Source organism: Stylophora pistillata, chromosome 1, assembly GCF_964205215.1.
Source record: "Stylophora pistillata chromosome 1, jaStyPist1.2, whole genome shotgun sequence".
Lineage (NCBI taxonomy): Eukaryota > Metazoa > Cnidaria > Anthozoa > Scleractinia > Pocilloporidae > Stylophora > Stylophora pistillata.
Genome location: NC_142519.1, coordinates 23,506,306 through 23,534,296, shown reverse-complemented (window position 1 = coordinate 23,534,296; position 27,991 = coordinate 23,506,306). Strand labels below are relative to the sequence as shown.

Genomic DNA, 27,991 nt, shown 5'->3' with positions numbered 1-27,991 from the left:
AGAAACCACGTTGTCATTTTGAAGTAAAGGCAAGTAAATATTACTAACACACTGAAAGGAGCCAGGAGAAAGATACTTACTTTCAAGATATTTGGCGAGTTCCTTATCTTGAGCCTTCAAAGCTTGAATTCGGGGCGTATTACCCTTAATTAAGAAAGAATAACATCACTTTTAGTCAGGTTTTCAAGCAATCCGAGAGGCTAGTATACTTGACAACACGTAATGAAAGTAATTATGCGAAGTTTAAAGTTCTTACTACAAGGTCTTGTTTGCAAATCTATCTAATTATTTAACAATTTATATGATTTTCATACATTTATAGTCAGTTGTGGACTCTATAGGAACCTTATTTAAACTAATAACAAAAATGAAATAATAAAAGAGTGGGTAAGCTAGTCTGGTGACTTACATCATAATCTGTTCTCGTGAGGGAAGCGCCGGCTTGCACCAAGAGCGAGCAAATTGTCCGCCGTTCATAGAGGGCTGCTTTATGAAGGGCTGTCTGACCCCTGAGAAGGAAAAAACAATTATTTATGTCTGAAAAGACCATGCGACCGTGCAAAAAAAGATAAAAGGATTTGTAGATCTTGAAATAGCTCCACTTACTTTTCTTCCTCGACAAGATCCAGAACGCAACGTGGAACTGAGGGAAATACCAAAATCATATTACTATTTTAACAAGAAGATGACAGCATGTACAAAAATAGCCTGTGAAGTACTCATTTTATGAAGACAAGAAGGCATGTTTACCCACTTAAACTGCGATCTCGTTGTCCTTGTAAAGTCAATTATTATCCTTGCGTTTTATTTTTTCTCATAGTGTTGTGAAATGTTTCGGTTGGTGTAATGATAATGGTTTTACAAGGCGTTCATCACGTTTTAAGTCAAAGGTTACTACTGATTGGCCCACACCAAAAGCACCAAGCATTGTAAAAGATATAACTGATATCAGGTATGTTTAAGTAATGTCTATGATCTTTGGTCCACTTACACGAACGTTCTTATTTAGGTTTCTAGTCCAATTTAGGTAGCACGTCAATAGTTATTTGTCTTAGTAATGATTACTTGCAACTCTCAGTAATTGTCGTAAGTTGCCACAATCTTGCGTTGCTGGGAATAACGATGGAGGATAACCACCTAGCCTACAGAAAGTTCCTCCCGTAAGTGTGGGTCGTTCGATCAGCACTCCCTCGGCGTTTACACACCTGTGACCATGTTTGTATGTCGATGTTAGAAAGGAGATACTTGTTTTAGGTATTGGTCGTTGTATTAACATACCATTGGAGATGATATATCTGACCACCTCCTTGTGTCCGTGACGGGCGGCGTAATGTAACGGCCTCCAGCCTCGGCGATCACCAGCTGACAGACTGACACCGTTACGGTGTAACTCAATAACCTTAACACCACAAAACATAAAATACAGAAAAAGGAGCGAAAAGCTCAGTGAATCTGTCGAAGAAATTATGTGCAGCAGTTAAAATAGCTCAAAGGGGCATGGTTGCTGAATGAGTGTTATCGGAGAGTCAAAAGACGTGCGCGTTAACATCGGTTTGCTTCACTTAGCTCAGTGATTCAATTATTCTTCAAAATTCGCGCAACCCCCTTGAAAAATCAAATGTAAAACTACCACCGAATAGCAACTTGATTACTCTGTTTTCGCACCGTGTTCGGAAAGTTTGTTTGAGCTCACACTGATTCCATATGATACGTTGTGATTTCCGTCGTAATTTCTTTAACTCCGGCTTCAAAAAAAAAAAAAAAACGCGCTCCAAGCCCAGCAGAAGCATTCTTCTAAATTGGCAGCTTACATATTACCTAGGTTTATCATCCAACTGTGCTTCGTAGAGTACAAATAACGCGCAAATCGAGTATAAATATCACGCGGTATTTGTACTCCAGAGAACCGGTTAGAAATTCGCCCGCACTGAAATAACAATTTGGCGTGTTGGATGATAAATCTCTAATTAAAAGTTTTGTTGTGTTGTATCGCTGAGTATTTTCACTAGTTGTTTGTATTTTGACGAGCCCGTAGGGCACAATTCGTAAAAATACTCAGCGATACTACCAACAAAACATTTTATAAGATATATTTATTGTGGGATGAGAACGTTGTTCGCCATGAAAAGATGATTTCTCCTTCACCTAGCAACTCAAAAGTGAGTCCAACCCACCCCGAAATTTTGCAAATAGTTGATCCAATTTAAGAAAACGCTGAAATACCTTGTCTAGATCTCCGTTTTTCGAAGCCTCAATCATGCCTTCAAAAAAACAAACAAATAAACAGACAAAGTTATTTCAGTTAAAAACTTAACATTACTTAAGGTTGTTGGAAGAGAAGTTCATGACTTTAAATGACGAAAGACTACATTGATGGATCAAACAAATGAAAAACAAACCACAGTGACAAGAAAGTAATGACGCTCAATACTTACTGTTTTCATTACGCTTCATGATCTCACTTTTCACCCTACAATGAACAGAAAAATTAGATCACCATTCGATAAAGTACTTTCACTCTACGAAAGGTAAGTAACTCTTGCAAGATGTGACAGGGAGAAAATGTACTCAAGGTATGCATGAATTAATAGCATAAGGTATAAAGACTAGCTCCTTTGTTACGGTTTATTCAAGATGACTACTCTTTTCAACTCACCAAATAGTGTCCATGTCATCTTCATTAGGGAACGGTAACTTGAATTCTTGATTACTAAAGATGGCAATAAAACACAACTGTGAATACGATTTACTCTGAAGCGTGACCGAAACGTTCTTGTATCTTTGTCTTATCATGTTAGTATATGTTGTGGGTCAAGGCTGATAGTTTCGAAAGAAACTGTTTGGGGCTGCGTCGGTGGGAGTAACGAAATAATTTGGATAAATCAACAAAGTTGAAGTGGTAAATTGGCCACCGTAACGATTACAAAAGCTGACGTTTCAAGCGTTTGCCCTTCGTCGGAGCGAATAGAAGAATTGTGGGTTGCGTGTGCTTTTAAAGGCAGAAAATGGAGCTACGTTATTGGTGGGAACATGGCAAAGAGAAAAACAAGAATAAATTAGTGGAATGAAAAGCGTTCGTTGATCCTTGTGGGATTTAGACTGCCGGTTTGAAAGATGAGCTTTTGTTCAAGATTTTCACGGCTTTCCGTGCTACCTAAGTGTAAGGAAAGACCGCAGGTTGCCATATGTTGCTTAGAATGATTAGGTTAATTAAAATGGCTAGCGACTGGTTTCGATGTGTCCTTTCCACGTCTCGAAGGTGTTCTCGGAATCGGTCACTTAGTCTTCTGCCTGTTTCGCCGATGTATATCTTTTTGCAATAAGTGCAAGTTATGCAATAGATTACATTGGCGGAGGTGCACGTGAAGTGATCGGTGATCTTAATGGATCGTTTAGGTCCCGATATTTTATCAGTGTTGTGAATGAAAGGACACGTTTTGCATCGTACACGAGCGCATTTAAAAGTGCCTGGTTGGTCATTAGTCTGAATTGTCTCCATTGTCTCGGCTTGCAGTTGCCCTACCGAACTTATCTCCAACTAACTAGACAAAATTATGGCTCCCATCGTCAAAACTTTACCATCATACATTAAAGACAGCCAACACGCTCTTCAAATTTTTCGAGACTTTAATTTCCTTAGCCAAAACAAACTTCTTTTCACCATGAATATTACGTCTCTTTACACTGTTATTCCTACTGGCGAAGGCCTTCTGGCCCTTAAACATTTTTTTGATCAACGTACTGATAAGGAATCTAAATCTGAAACACTACTACGCTTAGCCGAACTAGTGCTCACACTGAATTGTTTTTCATTCGGAAACAACTTCTTCAAACAAACCAATGGTGTAGCCATGGGCACCAAAATGGGACCTAGCTATGCCAATATTTTTGTAGGTTTTGTCGAACATCAATTTTTTAGCCAATACAACGGGTCCAAATCTGAACTCTACGGTCGCTGCATCGACGACTGTATCGGCACTACCTCCTCTACCAGAGAGGAGCTCACTCATTTCATAACCGCAGTCAATTCTTCTCACCCGACTCTGAAATATACCTGGGAAATTTCTGACAATTCTTTATCCTTTTTAGACATCAAAGTTTCAATTGAAGGTAACGGATTATGCACTAGTGTATATTACAAACCTACAGAGTCGCATAATTACTTGTTATATTCGTCTTCGCATCCATCTCACGTTAAGAATTCCATTCCTTTTTCTCAGTTTCTAAGACTTCGTCGTTTATGCAGTGATGACTCTGATTTCCACCACAAATCAGAGTCAATGTGCCAGTTTTTCGATAAACGTGGTTACCCTGTTTCTGTCGTTCAAGCGGGTTACCACCCCGCCCAACTTACTGATCGACATTCAGCTCTACAAACGCCGCATAAGGAAGATTCCGACCGCATTCGATCCACTCTCACGTTTCACCCTCACAACCACTCAGTTAAATCTATCATCCTTAAAAACTTTAAATTACTTCAAAACGATCCAGAGAAAAGCACTATCTTTTCGCAGCCTCCGCTCATTTCATTCAAACACGACAAAAACATAGGCAATTTTTTGGTCAGAAGATCTTTTCAGACTAATGAACAACCAGGCACTTTTAAATGCGCTCGTGTACGATGCAAAACGTGTCCTTTCATTCACAACACTGATAAAATATCGGGACCTAAACGATCCATTAAGATCACCGATCACTTCACGTGCACCTCCGCCAATGTAATCTATTGCATAACTTGCACTTATTGCAAAAAGATATACATCGGCGAAACAGGCAGAAGACTAAGTGACCGATTCCGAGAACACCTTCGAGACGTGGAAAGGACACATCGAAACCAGTCGCTAGACATTTTAATTGACCTAATCATTCTAAGCAACATATGGCAATCTGCGGTCTTTCCTTACACTTAGGTAGCACGGAAAGCCGTGAAAATCTTGAACAAAAGCTCATCTTTCAAACCGGCAGTCTAAATCCCACAGGGATCAACGAACGCTTTTCATTCCACTAATTTATTCTTGTTTTTCTCTTTGCCATGTTCCCACCAATAACGTAGCTCCATTTTCTGACTTTAAAAGCACACACAACCCACAATTCTTCTATTCGCTCCGAAGAAGGGCTAACGCTCGAAACGTCAGCTTTTGTAATCGTTACGGTGGCCAATTTACCACTTAAACTTTGTTGATATATCCAAATTATTATGTTGTGGGTAATTCTCTTTGAACTTCAAACATTATGAGTGGGTGGGTGCGTAGAAAGCGTGCGCCCAAGGGTTGCCCTGCCCAAGACTCCAGTCCCTATTTTCCCTTTGTTCTTGGCCTTCAGACATTCTCTGGGGGACCCCACTCGCTCACTTGCCGTTCATCCAGTATCCGTAAGTGGGCGCTGAGTGAACCTCTTCCTAAATTCTGCGAATAAACGCAGAGACGCCTTCCCACGGCACTCTGGTAGGTCGTTTATGTAATAGAGGAAGAGGAGTTGGCCTTGAATTGAGTCATTCCACGAGTAAACTGACTTTCTAAAGAGGCTGCGACATTCCGCTGGCATTTTTGTTTACGGCTCCTTAGTTGAAATAACAAATGACAAGGCGTTCCCAGTAATACCGTACAATTCCAGTTTACGCAAGAGGATCCCGTGATTAACGGTATCGAAGGCCTTATCGAACATTTTCTTATCCAAATTAATGTACCAACTGTTTCTGCTGTTTCAAAGATCCGAAGCAGTAGAGTGCCGTCTTCGGAAGGAAAATTGATGCTCGGAAAGCAAAAATTTTTTAAGTTTGAAAACAAAATCGCGCCTTCAAGACAAAAAGGAAATTGCCAGGTTAGCTAACTTACGTGTGAAATGGTGTCATGATCGTAGTTTCCACAATATCCTCCACACTCTCCGATGGACTGGATCCAAGTGAGCTGTTATACCTCCGTGGTGGGGGCAGAGCAACCGGTGAACGATTGATCAGACTGGGGGCCCTGGGGACAGGACCCCCAGGAACGGACAGCGGTCTCTTGAGCCGTGGGGAAGAGGTAGAAACACTGGTCTTGTTATTTCGCTGTGTCCTGGAAGCAGATCAAATAGTCTCCGTAAAAATTATTGAACACGCAGACTTCCTCTGTTTACTTTTCCTTCCCAATACCTGGTTAACTACGAGACGCAAGGAGAGGTAAGCGCGCTGAGCTGCCAAGGTATATGACTATCTTTAACATTAAAAGCCCTTTTATTTCGAGACCAAGGTTTCATTTGAAGTTTTGTTTTTGACTGTTAAGTGGTTTCACAACCCTCTTCCAAGCATCCGTAATTTATCTCAAACTTAACAGCTTGATGAAAGGCAGCGTGACATTCAATCAATGACTATCATGATGCAGCGTTGCTTAAATTATACCTCGCATAAGAGCTTAACACAAACAATTGATGCGGATCATTAAATTTAAAAAAAAAAATTATCAGGAGATTTCTTACTTCACAAGGTCATCCTTTAGGTCGACGAGGAATATTCCATCCTCGAGAATGTCCACTACATTGTATATTTTTTCCTAGAGGGTAAAAAGAATCAGCTTACCAGTAAAAAACTTCAAACGTCCTTAAAAACAAAAAAACAAGGGGAAATCAGCTGGGTGCATGAGCAACTCCGTTTACCTGCGCGATATCCACACGATAAACTCTGTCAGGATAAGTTGCTACGAAGAAGAAAAAAGGAAACAATTCAATGAGTGAATCAAGACAATTTCATACTTTTGTTGATACGACTTTTCGATATGCACCTGTGAAGGTAGAGATATACTGGACACGACCCTCAGCCACTACACACTAGTCTTGCTCAGTACACACTAGACCGCGAGGTCCACGAGTGACAATATGATACAGAGAAACCAGCAAAGAGATGGCTGAAATCCTATCTCAACAAAACAAGTCGCGATAAGAAACCAAGGGAAGGACGAAACCAGTACTAAGGTCAAACCAAACTGAATTTACATAAGTAGTCTAAAGTGAAAGTTCAATGTTTCCAGAACATTCTGTGCTATCTGAATTGCCTTTTTCAATAATAAGCACTGTGCGATTGAAATAAAGACACAATACAGGCTTACTGTCCAAGAAACACCAATCATCTGACAAGGTCGCTTTCTGAAGAAATAAAAAAGGAAAAGTTTGTACGGCAGTCAAAGGTATTTCATACTAATTTGTTTTCACGGAAAGGTGCAATATGGTTCTAATTTCTTCGAAAAACAATTTTTTTGGATTTTCTTGTACCTGTTCTTCCTCGTCCTCTTTAAACCGCTCGATCCAAGCCCTCATTTGCTCTAAGTCAGCGTCGGGTTCTATCGCTGTCGTCGCCAAAAGCGTCGCTGAAATGAATATAAAACGAGTAATTAACATGACCGCGCACATGGTTGGTGTATGTTTCCAGAATACAATCCTACCCCTCTCCAAAGAGATGTTACTGCTAACTACGTTTGCCACATTAAATGACGCAACAGGAGTTGTTTGATGAGAGTGAGTTACTGTAAAATTATACTGTATTTGGAAGCCATTTTCTCCGATTAGCCCCACAAACTATTAAGTCCCTCATCTAGCTGTCCCTCCCTCCGATGAGCCCTCAAAAAGCGCCCCTATCCATTAGGCCCCATCAGGATTCCCCTCGCCCCTCTCTTCAAAAAGCCTTCCACCTACCCCCTGCATCTTAACGGTCCCTCGTCTGAATTCCCCGGATATTAAAAAGCTTCGCCTAGATCGAAATTAAACGTTTCGTACTCACAAGTATCTCTTAGCTGTAACAGGTCGTAACAATGCTTCTCATAATCACTGAAAGCAACTCGGAATATCTGTAATTTCACTGGTTCAGGACATGGAATAGGCCTACACAGAGAAACAAACAAACAAAAAATGCTTCATATTCCACCGGTTTTCAATCTAAAGCATGGGGAGAATATAAACTAAAACTGAGATATGCCGAGGAGTTAGAACGGCATAATTGAGAAAATTCATACCCTGCATTCGAATTGGAACGTTCTGTCCGACTCTGTTGAGAGAAGAAAAGACAGTGTCTATTGAAATGGCCCATTCAGTTGGTTATACCTGCTATATATAAAAGGGACAACCTGGGTGATGATAGGCTACCCCACACTGCATTTGTTCACAATGGATCAATAATCATAGTCATGCACACTTTTGGGAGAAAGATAGCATCCTTGTGGACATGCTTCGTTCCAGGTCCAGCAGTTCAGGCTTCAGTCATGGCTGGTGTCCCTGCAGTGCGTTAAAGGGCTAGACAATTAATTCTTACATCGTCTCACTGAGAATTCTGATTGATAACGGATTGCCAAGAAAAACCCAACTAGACCTGACGAACTGCGAAGAATAACCTACGATGATTGGTGTGTTATTCAGAGGGCATAGAGGTACGCTCGACCCACTAAGCCTTGCTTCATAAAATGAAAGACGGAAATTTCAGTTCATACAACTATTAGTCTTTGCAATGATGACACTACTTTTATTCATTGCACCTGTTTCAACGGTTGACTGAATTAAGTAAATATGGAAGGTAAAACACTAACCTTCACTTTTTGTAACATGTTTGCCTGGTTTCTCCTACTTATTCTTATTCTGGATGGGCATAATCTGCAGGGTTCTTAAGAAAGAACAAAAAAGTATTTGCAACTGAAAACCCTTTCCGAACTGTAGTTCTAATCTGTTTGTTCTTATAATAAATTAGCTGCTTTAACCAGAAGTCAAGTGAACTGTGCAACAGGAACACTTGAACAAAAAGTTTGCTCCTCTCATTAATTAAGGCAAGGGTAAAACACGGTACTAATGTGTTGTTGTTTGGAGCACGTCTTTCTAAGAGAAAGAGGCAATGGTCCCAAAGGTAAAAGTTGGTACGATCCCTGCGTTTGTCATCAGCTCGGTTATCGGACACTTCCTTTTATCTCAAGATTGTTCCCTAAATAAAACCCGAGTGTTCAGAAAATAATGACAACGAAACAAAAAATGTTTAGGTATGGGAACGAAGACAGGATGTTTTACGTTCACTGACCTCCATCCACTTGCATGGGAAGAGATTTACTGGTCGCAAGAACAGCCTCTTTACACTGTGCCATCCTCTCACCATGACCTCCAACTCGTGTCGTCGCCTAAACAAGCAAAGACATTTTAAGACATCATTCACTCAAGTCAGTAGATGGCCTTAGGGCTCCAAGTCCCTTCACGAGATCCTCTCTCTCAGTTAAAATTTGATTTCCATTATGTTATGGTTCTCCCCTTAAGTAAATGAACGAAAACAATAATGAAATTGTAAAACGGTGTCCTTTTAATCACACCCAACCGTGAGGGACTCTCGCTATAAAAGAAAACTAGTGTCGGTCGCGAAGGCGCCAGCTAAAACGGCAGCTGAGTTTACCATTACTAAGAGCTTTGCTTTAAAATTAGCCAGCTGGATCTTACAACAACCATGACAGTCTAAAATATGACCATTTTGTGGCTGTGTGGATTAAGCCGGACCGACTTACCAGCGTTGCTGAAGTGAGTGCAATCACCTCCAGATAACCATCGTCAAGTCTTTGAGACTGAAACTCCTACGAAAAATTCCAAACAATTAATGACCACAGCACAGAAACGTATAACTTGCCAAAAAAATTATTCCCGTAGCATTCGATTGTGTCTAGTTTCCCAGGAGGCAGCGTCAAACAAAGCGACTGTCGATTAATAGCACTAGGGTACAGCAACCTAGTTGAATTAAGGGGGATGAGTTTCTTAAGAAACTATGGTGCAGCGTTGGTGGGGGAATATAACAAGGTAATTTTGGTTTTATCCACTGAGTTGATAATAGGGACCTTACGCAATCAGGACGGCAACGTCAAGGAAGACTTCGATTAAAAAGTGAATTTCTACTCTTAGTTAGAATTTCAAAAATGGTTGCAGGAGCTTACTGTCTTATACGACGCCACAGCTCAACTTCAGCATGACGTATAAAAGTAGCGTTGAGTTCCAAATGGAAATTAAAATAATTTGCCGTCGCGGTTTCGGTTCGCAGACGACGCAAATTTTGGCGATTTCACGCTGTTGTTTTGCATAGGACGGCTAAGAAATGTACAAAGTTTCAAAACGCACGTGCTGAGCTATTGTTCTGCCAATTAGATATCCTGTTTTTCCACGTCCTCGTTGCCGTCGCCGTCGTGGTTGCGTAAGGTCCCTATTATAAATTGGCAACCGTAAAGAGTTTCAAAGCTGACGTTTCGAGCGTTAGCCCTTCATCAGAGCGAGGGCCAAGGGCTAACGCTCGAAACTTTAGCTTTGAAACTCTTTACGGTGGCCAATTTACATTATAAATCAATCGCTAAAAACCAAAATTACCAAGTTGAATTGAATTTCTTCACTTGTGGTTTTCCATCAATGTGGTCTCTGAAGATTCACTCGTTCGTTTTCTTTATACTACAAGGTTTACTTACGCTGTCTTTTCCCGGGTGTCCCCAAGGTGACGTACCAGCACTATATCTGAAAGACGAGGAAATATCGACATGAGAAGAAAAAAACAGGGGGATTACCCAGCAGCCTCACTGGATTGTCAAGCGTTCAAGGGCAGAAGGATTGCGTGACGAGTCTGAGGAGGTGTATGCAAGAAGGCTAGGGAGACAACGAATACTTTCATTTCTCCTCAGAGTTTGAAGAGAAAAAGTTGAAGAGACATGCTCCCTTGCACCAATGGCATATTAAAAGAAGTGACACAACTCACGATGGGATGTTGACAAATAAAAGGCACAGAGGTTTGGTTTCTTGAAGCTTATCGGTGAGATCAACTCCATCACACTACAATACAACAACACCAGTAAAAATTAGAAGAAAACTTGTTTGCTTTAAGGCATTCTTATTTTCTGGAGGGACACTACTTTGCAAACATATAACATTAATTCACACACTAACAGGATACGATAAGGTAAGAGAACGTTAATTTTTAAAATAAACGCGCAAGTAAACTTGAAAAAGACGCTTCTGTCAAATGTGACCAACCACACGACTGCACTAAAATCTCAAAATTGCGTGAAGAAATTGAGAGAACAAACCTCTATAGTTGTATATCTGAAGAAGGAACGAGCTTTTCTCTGAAGGAAAGTTGCACTGCTGGCCTGCAAAAATAAGACTGATGAGTTACCATGCTAACTTGGACCATTTCAACTTTGTTGATATATCCAAATAACTTGGACAAAGATTCCCTACATCATTTCCGTTATTACCGTACGTATTTCCAAACTGGACGTCTATGTATTCACAGCATTTATACTGTATTACAGTTACACCTTTAAACCCAATTAACCCCTGTTAACTTGTCACCTGTTTGCTATACTGTAGCTCAAATTGTTGGGTTTATAAAGAGTACTTACCTTTCCATAAAATACTAAATTTTTAAATCTACTGTTGAATTTATCTGGATTGGCCTCTAGAAATGAAGGAAGAGATAAGAAGAAAATATTTGAGTGTCTAAACACCATCAAAGAGTTAGTCCATCAATATGCAACGAACTGTGGGTGGGTTTTACATTGAGCGGTTTGTACGTCATACACACCTCTTGATTCGTGAAATTCTAAACAGACTTCAGCGTCAAATCCCAGACTAAAATAGTTGTTCATGACATTCAAGGGAAGCTAAAGGTGGGTAAAAAAAAATTAGGTTGAGTTAATTCAGACGATAAACCAAATCAAACGCAAGAAAATTCAGATTTACAACACAGATTCGCATGGGAGGGATGAATATTGAGCAAAAGAAAACTACCATCTTTCTGATGGCTTCAAAACTCCCCTCACAGTTGAAACCCCCTATGCTGAAAATCAAACTCTGTACAAAAGTAATGCAAAGACAAACTAAATATTCGTCGATAATTATTCACCTTGTCAACCGCTTCATCAGAGGAATCATTTTCACCTGCTTCATTAAATGTTACTTCCAGATTCCATCTGGAAAAATCAAATTACAAGTATGTAATGTGAAATAGTCATTTTGACTGAAGACGAAAAAAAAAAAAAAAGAAAAACATGTTACGAATAAAAATGCATCACGCCTAACCTGTCGAGCTGGACAATACTTCCTTCATGAATGTGTGTTAAAATTCTTGACAAAGGTTCATCTGTATAACCCTTCAAAGAAAATCAAACATTATTGAATATGCCTTGACGATAACTACTCTGTGTATTAAATGGGTGGTAGTAAAGAGCATAAATGCTGCAGGGTCCAGTTGTTGGAAGGCGGATTAGCACTAACCCAACGTAATATTTTAACATGGGTTTCTTTATTCCTTTGTTTAAAAGCCCTTTTGGGATAATTTTCCCTATCCTTTAGAGAGCATTCAAAAAATATATTCTGGAAAAAGAGAATTATATTGAGTTTTCTTTTAAGGCTTTGAGATCTGAAGTCAGACATCACACTAATCCTGAGTTATCTCAACCCAGCCCAGGACTCCAGGACTGCTCTTACAGTGCATCTCTCTACTCAGGAGTATAACAGAGCCCCAATGTCATTAAAACATAACCAAAATAAAGCGTGTGCTCTGATTGGTCAATTCAGTGTGCACCCCTTGCCCATGGTGTTGGTATGTGCTTCATGGTTGCTGAATGCCATATAGACGACATATATAGTGCTGATTCTACATAAATAGCCATCCTTTACCATCCCTATCCATACCCAGCCGTCCTTTACCATCCTCATCCATCCCTAGCCATCATTTACCACCCTTAGCTATCCCTAGCCATCCATAGCCATCCTTTACCATCCATAGCAATCCTATACCATCCCTAGCCATACCCAGCCTTCCTTTACCATACCCAGCCATCCTTTACCATCCCTATCCATCCTTTACCATCCATAGCCCTCCCCAGCCGTCCTTTACCATCTCTAGCCCTCCCCAGCCTTCCTTTACCATCCCTATCCACCCTTTACCATCCATAGCCATACCTAGCCATCATTTACCATCCCTAGCCATCCTTTACCATCCCTAGCCATCATTTACCATCCCTAGCCATCCTTTACCATCCCTAGCCATCCATAGCCACCCCTAGCCGTCCTTTATCACCCCTAGCCCTCCCCAGCCTTCTTTTACCATCCCTGTCCATCCTTTACCATCCATAGCCATACCCAGCCATCATTTACCATCCCTACCATCCATAGCTATCCTTAGCCGTCCTTTACCATCCTTTGCCATCCTTTACCATCCCTAGCCCTCCCCAGCCATCATTTAATGGTGCAGTGTATATTATTTGGGGAGGTAGATTGTGACCTATTTGATATGACTTGAGGAGAAAAAAGGTTAGAGCTCTTGATTTAACCTTACTTGCTTGCTAACCAAATTCAAAGAAAAAACCGTAATGTATACATCATTATAAAATCAGCAAACTGGGAACAAAATTGTACCTTAGACAACAGGAAATAGCATCTCAGAGGGTTTAAAAATCCACATTTTTCCTTAGGGGTAGGAGCACACCCCCAGACCCCCCTAGAGGGAACAAGCAAAGCTTGTACCATGAAAGAGCTTTGCTCATTCAGACTGCCTCTCCTGCTACTTCTTCCCATTCTCCTGCTACTTCTTCCCATTCTCCTGCTACTCCAATTCTTAAATGAAAACCCTGGATCTTTTTTTTTTGCTGTAGAATCAACTCATTCCATTTTCTCTATTGACAGGGAAGGATACAGCGTCTGGACTACAGGTACATACATGTAGGATGGCTGTGGATGGCAAACGATGGCTGGGTATGGCTATGGATGGCTAGGGATGGTAAAGGATGGCTAGAAATAGCTAAGGATGGTAAAGGAAGGCTAGGGATAGCGAAGGATGGTAAAGGATGGCTAGGGAAAGCTAAGGATGGTAAAGAAAGGCTAGGGATGGTAAAGGATGGATGGGGATGGCTAGAGATAGTTAAGGATGGTAAAGGATGGCTAGGGATAGCTAAGGATGGTAAAGGATGGCTAGGGATAGCTAAGGATGGTAAAGGAAGGCTAGGGATGGTAAAGGATGGATGGGGATAGCTAAGGATGGCTAGGGATAGCTAAGGATGGTAAAGGATGGCTAGGGATGGCTAAGGATGGTAAAGGATGGCTAGGGATAGCTAAGGATGGTAAAGGATGGCTAGGGATAGCTAAGGATGGTAAAGGAAGGCTAGGGATGGTAAATGTGGATGGGGATGGCTAGGGAAAGTTAAGGATGGTAAAGGATGGCTAGGGATAGCTAAGGATGGTAAAGGATGGCTAGGGATAGCTAGGGATGGTAAGGGATAGCTAAAGATGGTAAAGGATGGATGGGGATGGTAAAGGATGGCTAGGGATGTCAAAAGATGGCTATGGATGGTAAGAGATGGTAAAGGATGGCTAGGGATGGCTATGGATGGTAAAGGATAGCTGGGGAGGGCTAGGGATGGTAAAGGATGGCTATGTATGGCTGGAGAGGGCTAGGGATGGATGGGGATGGCTAAGGATGATAAAGGATGGCTAGGGATGGCTAAGGATGGTAAAGGATGGCTAGGGATGGTAAAGGATGGCTAGGGATGTCAAAGGATGGGTATGGATGATAAAGGATGTCTAGGGATGGTATAGGATGGTTAGGGATGGTAAAGGATGGCTGGGAATGGATGTCGTCTATGTGGAACTAGCACTATAAGTCTATATGGAATTCAGCCATGAAGTACATACCTGAGTGTTCGCTGCTGACGTGTGCAATTGCAAGACTAGTTTTCGCGCGCTTAGTATTCTGGTCATGTAAGATTTGTTAAATAAAAGGGAACTCTGTCGCTACAATGTTAAGTTATAAAACAAATGGTACACACCAAGAAGCTAGAGTAGCTCTCGGCTATCGCCTCGCACGACTCTTACGCTTCTTTCGTGCTTAGCAACCTCCTACATGCATCCATAATTCAATAGTGTACGCTGCGGTGTTTATCATTTGTTAATGACAAAATACCAGGGAGTAACGCGTGATGCACTGTGACATTTCGAACAAGCATCAAAAGCATGTGAGTCAGGATAAATATCTTACAAATCTAACTATCCGTCACTTAAGATTTTCAAATGATGTGCCAGTCTAGACATAGAAATCTGCTTGTCCAGACAGAAATCTGTGGAACCCTGGTTTTGCTACGATTTTCAGGAGTTTTACTAGGAATTTGTAAGGTATGGTTGCACATCTTCTGATGATGCTTGGATGGGAACACAGGTTTTATTTTTAACAATTCCATCATCCCCTGAAAAAAATACCCAGTTTCCCATGCATGAAGTAGTAATCTGTGAACAAAAAATAGGGGAATTTGACAGCAATACTCAAAGAAATACTCCTTACCCCTCCCCAATTGAGAACTCTAGACATGTCATTTCCTGTCCCCAGTGGAAGCACAGCCACAGGGGGTGGGGGTGTCATTTTTTGTTTGTCAAGTTCAGACAGCACCCAGCCAACCTAGAACAAAAGTAAGATGGAAATTAAGTAACAACAAGGCCAGCCAAACTTCAACATATTACCAATACTAAGAATATTATCATAAATTACCCACAGAAATAATATACATGTAAGCAATCATGTCAGAAATACTTTGGTCTCAATGAGACCCAAAGCAAAGCAGAGTGGAGAAGGGGTTTGGTAAACTGTTTGGAGTAAGAGTATATTGGTGATTTAAAGATGCACAGCTTTTTTGGCCACTCAAACTAACCATGTACATCACCTTAGAAATCTCAACAAAGAATAGGTTCAGTTATGTAAAACTGTGAATTCTAAAAATATTGAAAACTTACGGTTCCATCTCCACCACAGGCTAGTATTCGAAGATTAGGAACCCTTCGGTACAATTCCAGACTATGATCAAAGACAAAATCAGAATAAGAGCTTCAGCTGTACTCAGACTTATAATGAGTGATCAGTGTTCAGTTTAAGTTGGCTTCAAGTAAAAGATCTCTTGCCAAGTTCAAGTGAACAGCCACAGAATCGACCAATTCAAACAAACCTATAATCATTTCAAGCAAGTTTTAATCCTACAAAAGTCAACATGAATCATTAATTTTTGTAATGAGGATTATTTGGCACATTCATTGTGTTTGGAATTGATTGTGGATTTTAAAAACAGAAATTTACAATTCCCAATTGATAAAATAAAACACTTGACCCACAGCTAAATGTTAACTTTGGTAAATCTGCAATGTTTCATAGGAATCTGTTGCAAACTGATGAAAATAGTGTACCTGCACTTGACAATTTGAACAAAGAAGTATACCAGGGAGCAACTGCACACACACACACCCAACCCTTTGTAAAAATAAGTTTGGTGTCCTGTATTTTCATTAAATCTCAACCAATAAGCATTCACTGTACTCTGCATGGCTACCCTGAGTACACTAAAGATCCACCATCAGGGAACTGCCATATTACAAATGAAACTTTGAAAAGTCCTTTGCACATACCCTAATCGAGGACCTCCTCTTGACAGATCAAACACCTGTCTGGGGTTCAATAGCCACTGGAACTTGTGCATGATTTTGGCTCCCTGTGACAAGGACATACAAACAGATGTTGCATTTAGAGAAATTAAATTGCAGGGAACTCTTTGTCCAGTTCTGAAATTATATTTACATTAAAAATTAATATTTAAAACTAAAAATGAAAATGTGAGGAAAATTACCTGATTTCCACCACTCTTTGGGTTAATAAACACTAGTAAAGGCTTGCGCTGTGCTGATCCAGAAGGCTTTATCTATAAAATCTTGAGACTATTAATAATATGAAACTTAAGAAATATAACTAGGAAAATAATTCCTAAATCCTTGAACATCCAAGCTAAGCAACTGTGACATCATTGTATGATATGTACTGACTTGGTTTAAACATGTGGTTCTGATATGTGGTAACATCACCTTGTCAACCACTCAGCCCATATCCTCCCAGATTACTGGTTTATCACTATCAATAGTGTCAGGCTGCCCTGAGAGTTTGCTATTACTAATTTTTAGTCCTGAGTGTGGAGGGGTAACAGGGATAACTATTTTTGACCAAAATATGACATGGGGTAACTGTGGTTAGCAATTGAGCAACTGATATTCTCATAAAGAAACATGCAAGAGAATTAGTCAAAGAGGGAGGCAAATACACAGTCAACTATTTATGGACACATATTTCTTTCATGTGACTTCACATTTTGTATGAATTCAGTCCTCTAAATAAAGGAGTTATGCCTTTTTGTCACTGACAAATGTCTGCAACCGCTGAAAAAGTTACTGTTCCAAACAAAAAAAAATTATTTTGAAACTGGTCTATCACTTTTGGATTTACTAAGAAGGTAGTTTAATGGGACGAACTAATGCTTACCACAAAAGGTTTCCTTTCCTAAAAGAGAGAGTACACATACCAGTTACACCATTTACTAAGTCAAGATAAATTATACCAGGTATCAACTGGCCTTTTAACAATATTCCTACTTCATTATCAAAATTGTATAGAACTTTACAAAAGGTATTCTTGCCTGGGGGCAAAAATCTTCAGAAGATACAGAAAGAAGAGACAGTCAAAGCTCATGCTTCTTTGGAGACCCTCCCAAAGTGTGGTATGGTTATGTTGATTAACAAATTCTCATCATCATCATAATCATACAGGCAGGGCCCAGGGAAATGCTGAATTCCAGCAGCTACAAAGTGTTTGAGTTCCCTTCTGTTTTCAGCCACTGACTGCATATCATTTAAGCCCCAAGGATTTAATAAGAAAGTTCACAAATGTCAATTCATTAGTATAATAACACCAAACAGGTGATGAAAGTAGACATTCCTAGTGATGAGATAGTGGTGTGTTTTGATATGACGCCAAATTCTGTTGACTACTTTAGAGGGAAATGTACAGCAGATAGAAATGAAAATCACCAAATATATCAGACTTTGGGGGTTCTTAGGGCCCGTTTCTCAAAGGTCCTGGCCATTTACTGACCTGTAAAGCTGTCCTGTTTTCATTCTAGACCAGTGTTTCAAAAGTTTTTGCAAATTATACAACAAAACTATCAGCTGAAGGAACAAAATGGAATTGTTAAGATGCCAGAATAAGTCTCTCTATTTAAAAAATTCTAATTTAGAATTATAGCTTTGGGCTCATCAAGTTACCAAGACTTTTGAGAAACTGGCCCCACAACCAAAAAGCATCACATAGCTTGTTTCAGTTGTGACATTTGTGGCACTTTTCAGTGAAAAAAGGGGGTAAATGTTAATCATTGAATTTAAGATTCTAAAACATTTAATACACCAGGCGAGAATTCATCATTGACACATGGCTATATTAACAGTGCCAAATAATTTTTCAAGCTGCTGATGTATAGTCGGTGGTAGAGCTTGTTGGATTAAAATAGTTAGCAAGCAAAATTACATTTAAATAAATCTACAGAATGACAGTTCAGATTTCATGTCTTATACTATTTATACTATGCTGTTTATTCATGTTTGCATCATAAGTGCTCATCAGAATTATATTACTGATCAATTAGAGACAGGTATTATAACATGTGAAAATTTAATACTAGAAGTGATTTTAATAAAATAAAACCATTAACTGTTAACAAAAGAAATAAATACACGAGGATTTAATGTTAAAAGCAGAAATGCAGATTATGTTACTTTTTTTCTACAAGACCTTACATTAATAGCAAAAGTGCTGAGTTCAAGAAACCATTGAATGTTGATCACATCATCATCTCCATCACTGTCACTACTTCCATCGCTCTGTTGCAAGAGTTTATTATAGATGTTGAATGAGCAAGGCAAACATTTTAATTAGGCCTAATTGTAAATGCATTGTCCACGCTTTAATTATGTTACCATACTCAGCATGATTTAAAGATTTACTTTACCTTTACTGGCTTCCATAACATTTAAGGGCAGTAGGCATTAGAATCAATTAACTAGTTAACAATAGCTGTAAGAAACAATCACAAGCTCATCTTTGAAATGAAAAGTTTCATCTTGACTTATTTATGAATTAACTTTCATTTTACTTCTTTAGGTAGTAACTTGTTGACTTAATATGTAGTTTTTCTATAATGCAATTCTTAATGGTGCACTGAATATTGCACCAAAAATAATTGCTGTCTGGACCACCTAAGAGTCACCATACCAAAAATTATCAGGGGCTTAACTTTAAATGAAAAAATCTTCCAATTGTAAGAACTACTTCTGCTAACCTTTGTTGATTTTCTTTTTAGGGATTTCTTTTTAAAGCTATTCCTCTTCACAGAGGAGCTTCTTGCCTGCAAAAGATGAAGATTTCATATACAAAAGTAAAGATAAATACTGCATAAGATTACCGGTAATCAATTTTAACATTACACTGCCTAATTATTACATGACTTAATGTACTGTTCTCAGTGCTGTTTATGTAATATATATGATCACTCCTCATCAAAGGAAATCAATATTTGATGAAATTAATGTAACTTTGAATTCATATTTTGGACATTTTTCATACAATATTTTGTCTTTATAATTGTCAATATCAGTTTCTGTGTCATAAATCAAAAACCTCACACGGGTAATGGAAATACTAAAATTCACCAGTTAGAAGTTGTTATCTTGACCTACAGTAACATCAAATTCTCACAACTAATTAACAAGGAAATTGTGGCAGCTAAAGGGGAGAGCTAACTATCAGATCTTAGGAGTTAAAAGGGTTAAACTAACATTTAAAAAAATCATATCAACCTGCAAAGATAATGAAAACTTACATGCATTCTTTTCGGAGGGAGCTTTACAACCCAAGACGGTGGGACGATGAGGTTTGCATGAGCTCCTAAATCACAAATTTCATCTATTTTGTTCATCTTAAAACACTCCACTTTATTATGATACTGTAAAAAGAAATATTGATACTAAATAAACCAACAAACATGAGTTAAATTAATTCCTTGTGGACCTATGAAAATCAGAACTAAGAAAAATAGTCTTAAATCTGCCATAGCCATTGCAATTGTATTGAAAGTGTTGAAGTACCTCTAGGCTCTGGTCTTTCCAAGGCCAAAGCTGTCAATAAGAGTGGGTAGCCGGGAAAAAAAGATGGCTGGTGTGTCATAATAATTATCACCTCAGTCTACCATAAGTCCTGATCAAACTTATACAATTATTCAAATAGTATCAAAATATTTGAAGCTTCTCTACAGTTTTTGAGTGAAAATGAATGCCTAATTTTCTTTCTTAGAATGCAGTGTAGGTTTAGATGTAAAAATCAATTCCACATTCAGAATTTGCTTGGAGGTTCATGCAAACTCTGTGTAATACCTGCAAAATTTTCACAGTGAATATTTCCCAATCTTGTGCATACATGTAATATGACAAAACAACATATTGTCAATGATAACCTAACTACCTGCTATTTCTTATTTAGAACATAGCTAGCAGAGTCGCGCAATCAAATTCAATATACGTAAGTGTGCTCAAAATTCTGATAGTGCATGCTGAAAGTGTCAAATATATATCGCGACAATAATGGATACAAACAGAAACTTGGCCTACTAGTCCGAAAACGAAGACAATGTTTTGACCTTTTCCCTTGGGCTAGAGTTCTTAAATGAGGCAGAAAAAGAGAAAAGCAAATGAAAAGGAGACTCGGCATCAGCACCGTCACGATTCGCTTCAACTGATATTGTTGTCCGTTTTTCGCATTGGATTTGATGCACAATTCCACCAGCTATGTTCTAAAACAATTGGTTCATGCTTTCAGCTGTGCACTATCGAATTATGGAGCACGTGGGAAGTTTGGAGAGCACTCATGAAGCTAGGGTTGCCCTCGGCTATCGCCTTGGGCAACTGTTACGCTTCTTTCGTGCTCTCCAAACTTCCCGCGTGCTCCATAACTCGATAGTGCACGCTAAAGCATGAGCCAATTGTTAATTGCCATCGACCAACTGATTGACAGCCTTGAATAACAATTTGGGTAATGCATGGCAACCTTCCAACTCTAACAACCAGAATTTGAGAACATAAATTTAACAACATACTGTACTTACTGCAGCTTTGCACCATGAACAACTAATTGCAATAATATCCTGTTAAAAAAATGAAAATTACATACTAGTTACCAGATGAATATTAAATAAACAAATAAATAAGTGAAAATCAAATTAAAAAAAAAAAGCACAGAAAAATGGTTTTGAATTGTTTCCAGAAATTCATTAAACCCATGACACCTTTGTTCCAATCTTGAAAGAACTGATGCTTCTGTTATCAATCTGTCCCAAAGTTCCCCTATCAACATTTATTACCTTCAAATGTTTGTAGATGTAAATATAATTAAACAGATAACAAAGAATTAAATGGGCATATGGTGACTTGGGTGGTAGAAAACTAAAAAAAAAAAAAAAAAAAAAGCTGGTTTGTTATTGGTGTTTATTAACACTGCTTAGGAGCTACTGCTATTACAGTAACCTTTAGTTACTATTTTGCACCTTCTAAAGCACACACTTACTAAGAATTAAAATATCAAATTAAAATACCTTTGTCTGAAAGGATAGCATATGCTGGAAAGACTGTACAGTGGAAAAAGAGAAATTAATTGTTACATAGAACATCAACTATACTTAGGGCATAGCCATTAAGTATCAAAATTTGGTTGGTTTGAATTTTTTTCAAGCCACTTGATTTTTGTTTCCCTTTGTCTTGTATTCACAAACAAAATATACTTCTGCAGTGTTTTATAGACAAAAGTGCACTATCATTTATAGTAGTGTACAATGTAAGCAGTAATAATTATATTACCTTGCCACAATGATGGCACTTCCCTTCTTGTTTGCGACGATGAACCCAGTGATGACGAACATTACTCTAAAACAGAGATGTATATAAAACTCTTACTAACCAAGTGTGGGGTATCTTTTGAAGGTTAAGGACCAAGCTCTTTTTCCGCAATTTAAGGCCCAAATACAAAAAAAATTTGTTAAAATTGAGAGGGGAAAAGTCTATCAAAAATTGCTGTATGGATGGAGAGGGTAAGCTTGGGAGGTCAGTAGGATGATGGTTACAACCCTACTTTATCTCTGACATCAGAGGAAGTGATTCAATATCTTCCATGTGAGTCAACACCTTGTTTTGCAATGTTACATGGCACATTATGAATTTCTTTCTTCTGAGTATGCCTACAAGTATAACAGTAATAAAATGAAAAATCTCTGTCAGTTTTCAATCCTGTGATATCCAATCTTATGCAATCAAAGCATAATACTCATCCCATCAACGTGGTGAAAAACAACACTTCCACTACTCTATGGAAACACGTTTTGATGTAAAATGTTACAAGCATACAAGAACATACTTCATGTGAAGACTTTGGAAGGATTTCCCTGAATGTTGGTTTGCATTTGAAGTTTATCTGAAACAAACACATCACACTTGAGACAATACTGACAAGTACCATGGAAAAAAAATTGTGCTCAGTGATATAAATTACATAGAGGTAAACTCTGATTAATGAATGTACAATCATGTAGTGTGTTTATTCTACGTAATACAACTTCATGACAATTTTTATCAACCTGTGGAGAGAGTTCTGTCAAAGGCTACTAAAATTAACTTTTCTGTACTCACCCTGTACAGCTGTTCTATGCACTTAGCATGGACAATGATTTTACAAGCTGTGGGGTAGATCAAATAGGAATTCAGCACCAGAAGTATTATCAATATTGGTATAATACTGGAAGAAGTTTAAATTAGTTATGCACAAGTTATAATATAATAAAGCTATATTATAAGATGTAGCTTAAAGCCCAGGGTCCTTGCACTTTTTCAGGAACCCAATTCAGGACTCTCAAGGACTTTTAGGTCATTTTCAAGGACGTTGGCTCTCAAATTCAAGGACCTTTTGCATCAAATAGTGGCTAACAGAAATAAAAAAACATTGCTTTTTATCACAATGCTAACAGAAATAAAAAAACATTGCTTTTTATCACATGTCAAAACATCATAATTGGACGCAGGAATTGAAAGAAAAACTCGTTTTCACGACTTGTGCTAGAAACTTTCAACACCAAAAACAAAAGAAAACTTTGACTCTGATTCATCTGCACTTATTTTCAAAGGCTTTTAAGAAATTTTTCAGAACCTGAGACTAAATTCAAGGGTTTTCAAGTCCTTGAAATCAAAAATTAAATTCAAGGACTTTCAAGGACTCCCAAGGAGTGCGGGAACCCTGTAAGTCTCCTGATAGAGCAATGGCAAGGTCATGTTGATGTTGTCCTAAAATGATTTCTACCTTGCTTGAAATCTACCAAATCCTTTAATTACTAGAAGTGATTAACATGTTCCTTCTCTGGCTATAGAATCCATACATTATCAGGGAAACAGGTGATGAGAATATTCAAATCCATCAGCTAGAAATTGTTATCTTGATCTAACCCAAATTCTTGTAGCTAATTTACAAGGAAATGTCTTTCAGCAAGAGAGGAGTTGACAATCAGATCTCTAGAGTTAAAGGGTTAAAGACCAAAAAAAGTTCTTGCTATATAATCCAATATCATCCAATATGACTGTATGAAAAAAAAAAAACGTTGATTTCAATGATGGTGCTTTGTTTACAACTTGTGATGTACACACAACAGGAGAAAACCAACAACCACAATCACCCCTGGCCAATGTCTCCTTTTAGGAGTGTGTCTTGTGCAATTCTTCCACCCACCCACATGGTCCCTTAGCTACTGTGCATTCATGAAACAAAGAGAAAACAATCAAATGCTTCAGTGAGAAGCCACCATGTAGATTTAAGAGACAGAAAAAGGAAATATGCTACTGGACAAGTTCAGACTGGATGCTGGGCAATTTTTTATTAATTTTGATAATAATTGCATTATTCTGAAGATAATATCAAGAAGACTGCTAAGCTTTCTCAATATTTAAGATGACTAAATGGAACATCTTTAATAAAAGTGGATAAATTTTAATGTAGTGAGGGGAAGTTGAAGAAAATGACATCTCTAGTTGTCAAAAACTGGAAAACGTACATGTATTACATGTATACACTTACCAGTATCTGTGCGGCAAGAAGCCATGTTAGAGAAATGCAATGATGAAATTGAAGTAGTCTCCATAGGATAGGGAATGGTTCAACCATATCCAAGATATACAACAAAGTAGCATTAGTTTTTATATAATACATGCAAAAAAGTTACCTGTGCACTTCTTTCTGGGTCCTGATTTCTACAAAATAACAATGTGACAACAGTTTAGAGAATCTGATGTTAATTGAACTGTAGGTATGGTTTCTATGCAGCAGTTTTATCATGGAGCTGTATTGGAGGGAGATTCTAGGCATTGTGATATGCTCTTGCTCAATTCATTATCATACTCTGATTGCTTTGTTTCCCGGCCCTCTCCCAATTTTTTGGCAAGTATTAATTTGGCACAGCAGTTTGTCAGTGTTGTGGTGAGTACAACTGCTTTTTCAGTAAAAGCAAATTTAAACTCCTACAATGAGTTTAGAGATTGTAATTAAAATGAAAAACATTAAACTGCCTAAGGCCCACAAAAACACACATACACTGTAACAAGTGATAATTGATTTAAGTTTTGCACCTGATCAGTAAAGAATATATAAGGAAGAAGTTTTCTAAATTGATTTAAGAGTGGAAGAAAGCAAAGCATGCCCAATCCCATATTATTTAATTCAACACTAAAAAGTTTGAGTAAATAAAAGGCTTAATTCCTACCAGAGATTCACAATCAGTCAAGTAACAGGAGTTTCCCGAGGCATCTGTGTCCATCCATAAGTGCTTCCCATTTATGGTACTTTCCTTAAGACAATTGCATAATAAATGTAAAAAAAATCACGAACAAAACAACTGACTCAAGTTAAGCTTGCATTGACATTCAGATTACTTGTATTGAGATAAAAAGCCAGTTTCAAGTAAAATTTGATGAGTTCATTTAATTCAATCACCAAAAACTTCATATCTCTCTTTAAAAAAGTGTTACTCCAAGCTTAATAGCATCTTTTGTACTCCTCAGCATTGAACTAAAATGCCTAAAACTTAACCAAATCTAACCACTTACAGTCCATTCACAGACATCAGTGTGATGCTCCAAGTCTGTAAGGTGTGCAGAGCTAGTACTGGCCTCTGATACAGGCTCCAAATCATTCTGAAAAAATTCTATAGTATCACGTCCTGTTGGTTTGGACATTGCTTCTCTGTAAGCAAAAGAAGAGAACTCTGATATGCAACTTGAAAGGTTATCAATATTGTAGTTACTTTGCAACACTTTTAAAGAATACCATTTATATTAAAAATATTTCTTGCTTTAAACAATATTGGACATGAAGTTAATAAAACTTTTCACTCTCTGATAAAACTTTAGAACAATAAATTATATAAATTTCTTATAAAAATGTACATGTAGATTGAATATACTGGTATAATTGTAAATGGAAACATATATTGAGTTTTATTACACTATAAAAACATGTAATGCAATACATTAACCTTATGCATATAGAAGAAATTAAAGACTAAGTTTGCATATTAAAAGAGAAAAAGTCAGGACATTGGAGGAAACAAATGAAAGATGATGGCTTAGAGTCAGGGTCAGACACGCTGCCTGTCTACTTATGGACTCAGTATTACAACTCAAATTAAGTGAACACGCAAAAAGGTTCCACTTGAGTGTCAATGAAAAAAATGGCCATTCAAATCACACTTATGCAGATTTTGATCATGAAACAGTTCTGATTTAAACCAAATGTCGAGCAAAAATCATTTTTAAGGGTTGTCACCTGCTGCTTTGTTTTGTCTCAAATTTAAGTCAGTTTCTCTGAGTACACACCCTATTCACTGTATATTTTTTTGGCACCAGTCATAAAAAAAAAATACTGGCTGAATGGCAAAGATTAAAATTAGTTCAGATCATGACAGGTATTTCACCGTTTTGTCTAATCCAACAACCGGCGCTTCAAAAACAAGTGGCTGGAAAAAATGATGGGCACCAGTGCTTCTAGGGAACACTGATTACAGGAACAATGAAATAAAAAGTTCAACCACTCAAAATACATTTCACTCTATATGCCACAGTAGTGATACTCCGCAAACTGATCTGTCTCATCAAAAGCAAACCATGCCTTACGCCCTATACACTTGGTAGGGGAACACACATGCACCTCCTACACTTGCAACTGTCAAAAAGAAAATTAAAATTCTTTACTAAGCGCTTAGAAATCTTAAGAGTTGTAAAATGTAATATTCATGCAACCAATGCATGTATAAACATGCTACATTTACATGGATCTAGAAAAGAGTTTGTTACGACCCAATTGCACAAAAAAATAGACAATAAGAAATAAAAACATGTCAGTTAAAAAATAAGTTATTTTGTAAAACATAATTTTTATAAAGGATAGCAATATACATTCAAAGTTCGAAACTAACACGTCAGAATAGATAGTCATGCAAATAAGTTTATGATCAGAATTGAAAAAACTATTAGGCGAAGCAAAAATAAGTTTTGATTTGCGTTTAGCATTAAAAGGTCACCTTAATTATAGACTCATTCATTCCCAAGTTTAAATTACGCCTTGAAAACACCAAAGTCGATCAAGTTGCTCGCTTTGTTTGCTAAACAAAAGTTGAATATGAAAAATCTATCTCGTCTTATAGCTTACGCATCCTCATAGTATTTGACGCTTAGCTTTGCACAATACACTTTCATATAAGAGCCTTAGCTGTAAGTTAAGCAACAGATTTGCCGATATGAGTGATAAAAATCTGTAACCCACTTTGAATCGCGTTTATTTTTTAACTGATAGCAAGCAGTCAAAAACATAAAAGAAGGAAATTACAAATGGAAGCATTACGGGCAAACAATTCAAATGCATTCGGGCACAAATGAATCATATCGTGACGCGAATTCAGTTCGATATCAATTTTTTATGCAAAGAACTCGTTTTATCACCAGTTTCTTGCGGTAAGTAATATTCATCAAAATCCGCGACAACTTTTTACTGTAGAAATTAATAAAATCTGTAGTCAAATATCGGGAAAAGGAAACAAATCAAATTCAATAGCAGAAGCGGAACTCTCAGAGTTGGGGTCAACTACATTCGACATTTTCAATTCCAAAACAAATTTAAAAGCTCAGAGAACAAATTTCTGAATAAAAAATTAACCCCAGCAAGCTCGTATTCGCACTTATAACTTAAAGATGCGAAATTAAATATTGATTCACCCGTTAGCGAGTTGTTAAATTTAATGCGAAGCCTGAAAATCTACGCGTAAAATATCAAGTGAAAAATACAGACCGCTTAGTTTAACAAAAACGCTACGACTGAAAAGCACAGCGTGTAGGCAAAATACCAAACTCGAAACAATCTGGCAAATGATTTCCTGTACCATCTGAGTCATATATTCAAGCTTTTCTAATCACTTATAACTACGAAAAACGATATTAAAGTGTTAAACCCAACCTGTAAGATCTGGACTTGGCTGCACGTCGATGCAACTTGTTTTCTTCGGCCTTTCGTTCATCTCCTCCAGATCTGTTTAGCAAGCTCTTAGTGTCTCGCTTCCCGCGGTCACCAGCGGCGGCCATTTTACATTAGCCGGTCTTAGAGACCACTAGAGGTCAGCATGGCGAATGCGAAACTATTTCGCCATTTTAACCCGCAATAGTGGAAAAACCTCAGGTAAATACTATGCAAACTTGCGCTCTAAAGTTGTTGACAAAGTCAAACTGAAATGTGCTGTGCGCTTGCAAAGTATTGTGGGTTTTGTGTGGGCGTTCGGAACAGGAGGGAGACCTGCTTGATTTTCAAGAGTTTTCCTTTTTCGTAAAATACTCATCATGCGAATATATTTTAATTTTCAGTCTGCTGAAAAGACAAACGAATCTATTTCTTTTTCCTTTTTACATTTTTATAAACCCAGAATCTACAGATTATAAGAAGATGCGATAAAGATTGAAAATTTCCGTATCTTTTAGTGGTTGATTTTTTCCTTTCAGTACTCTGAATCACTAATACATATTCCTTTTTAATTTTCAATAAACA

The 27,991-nt window shown here is 38.0% G+C and overlaps 1 protein-coding gene across 2 annotated transcripts in view; it reads right to left on the bottom strand.

Moving 5' to 3' along the window:
• The window catches only part of LOC111331369 (diacylglycerol kinase zeta), a 28,550-nt gene extending 865 nt beyond the window's left edge, over nucleotides 1-27,685 (bottom strand). The window contains exons 1-41 of one of the 2 annotated variants that reach the window (XM_088745644.1): nucleotides 27,410-27,685; nucleotides 25,009-25,144; nucleotides 24,666-24,749; nucleotides 24,129-24,156; nucleotides 22,552-22,598; nucleotides 22,280-22,336; nucleotides 21,727-21,792; nucleotides 21,465-21,497; nucleotides 20,979-21,017; nucleotides 19,701-19,823; nucleotides 19,161-19,226; nucleotides 18,619-18,702; nucleotides 17,312-17,329; nucleotides 16,629-16,700; nucleotides 16,411-16,493; nucleotides 15,748-15,808; nucleotides 15,302-15,415; nucleotides 12,046-12,116; nucleotides 11,870-11,936; nucleotides 11,549-11,627; nucleotides 11,367-11,422; nucleotides 11,049-11,111; nucleotides 10,721-10,794; nucleotides 10,437-10,482; nucleotides 9,498-9,563; nucleotides 9,026-9,122; nucleotides 8,547-8,620; nucleotides 7,980-8,011; nucleotides 7,748-7,848; nucleotides 7,243-7,337; nucleotides 7,080-7,116; nucleotides 6,631-6,671; nucleotides 6,454-6,527; nucleotides 5,835-6,053; nucleotides 2,657-2,710; nucleotides 2,436-2,470; nucleotides 2,224-2,261; nucleotides 1,279-1,399; nucleotides 607-643; nucleotides 410-509; nucleotides 81-144 (exon numbers count right to left, since the gene is read on the bottom strand). In XM_088745644.1, the coding sequence (XP_088601770.1) occupies nucleotides 81-144; nucleotides 410-509; nucleotides 607-643; nucleotides 1,279-1,399; nucleotides 2,224-2,261; nucleotides 2,436-2,470; nucleotides 2,657-2,710; nucleotides 5,835-6,053; nucleotides 6,454-6,527; nucleotides 6,631-6,671; nucleotides 7,080-7,116; nucleotides 7,243-7,337; nucleotides 7,748-7,848; nucleotides 7,980-8,011; nucleotides 8,547-8,620; nucleotides 9,026-9,122; nucleotides 9,498-9,563; nucleotides 10,437-10,482; nucleotides 10,721-10,794; nucleotides 11,049-11,111; nucleotides 11,367-11,422; nucleotides 11,549-11,627; nucleotides 11,870-11,936; nucleotides 12,046-12,116; nucleotides 15,302-15,415; nucleotides 15,748-15,808; nucleotides 16,411-16,493; nucleotides 16,629-16,700; nucleotides 17,312-17,329; nucleotides 18,619-18,702; nucleotides 19,161-19,226; nucleotides 19,701-19,823; nucleotides 20,979-21,017; nucleotides 21,465-21,497; nucleotides 21,727-21,792; nucleotides 22,280-22,336; nucleotides 22,552-22,598; nucleotides 24,129-24,156; nucleotides 24,666-24,749; nucleotides 25,009-25,144; nucleotides 27,410-27,534 (2,977 nt within the window). In that variant the 5' untranslated portion in view covers nucleotides 27,535-27,685. The remainder of the gene's footprint in view (nucleotides 1-80; nucleotides 145-409; nucleotides 510-606; nucleotides 644-1,278; nucleotides 1,400-2,223; nucleotides 2,262-2,435; nucleotides 2,471-2,656; nucleotides 2,711-5,834; nucleotides 6,054-6,453; nucleotides 6,528-6,630; nucleotides 6,672-7,079; nucleotides 7,117-7,242; nucleotides 7,338-7,747; nucleotides 7,849-7,979; nucleotides 8,012-8,546; nucleotides 8,621-9,025; nucleotides 9,123-9,497; nucleotides 9,564-10,436; nucleotides 10,483-10,720; nucleotides 10,795-11,048; nucleotides 11,112-11,366; nucleotides 11,423-11,548; nucleotides 11,628-11,869; nucleotides 11,937-12,045; nucleotides 12,117-15,301; nucleotides 15,416-15,747; nucleotides 15,809-16,410; nucleotides 16,494-16,628; nucleotides 16,701-17,311; nucleotides 17,330-18,618; nucleotides 18,703-19,160; nucleotides 19,227-19,700; nucleotides 19,824-20,978; nucleotides 21,018-21,464; nucleotides 21,498-21,726; nucleotides 21,793-22,279; nucleotides 22,337-22,551; nucleotides 22,599-24,128; nucleotides 24,157-24,665; nucleotides 24,750-25,008; nucleotides 25,145-27,409) is intronic. The other variant, XM_022936473.2, reaches the window with a different exon arrangement.
• Nucleotides 27,686-27,991: the final 306 nt, after the last annotated feature.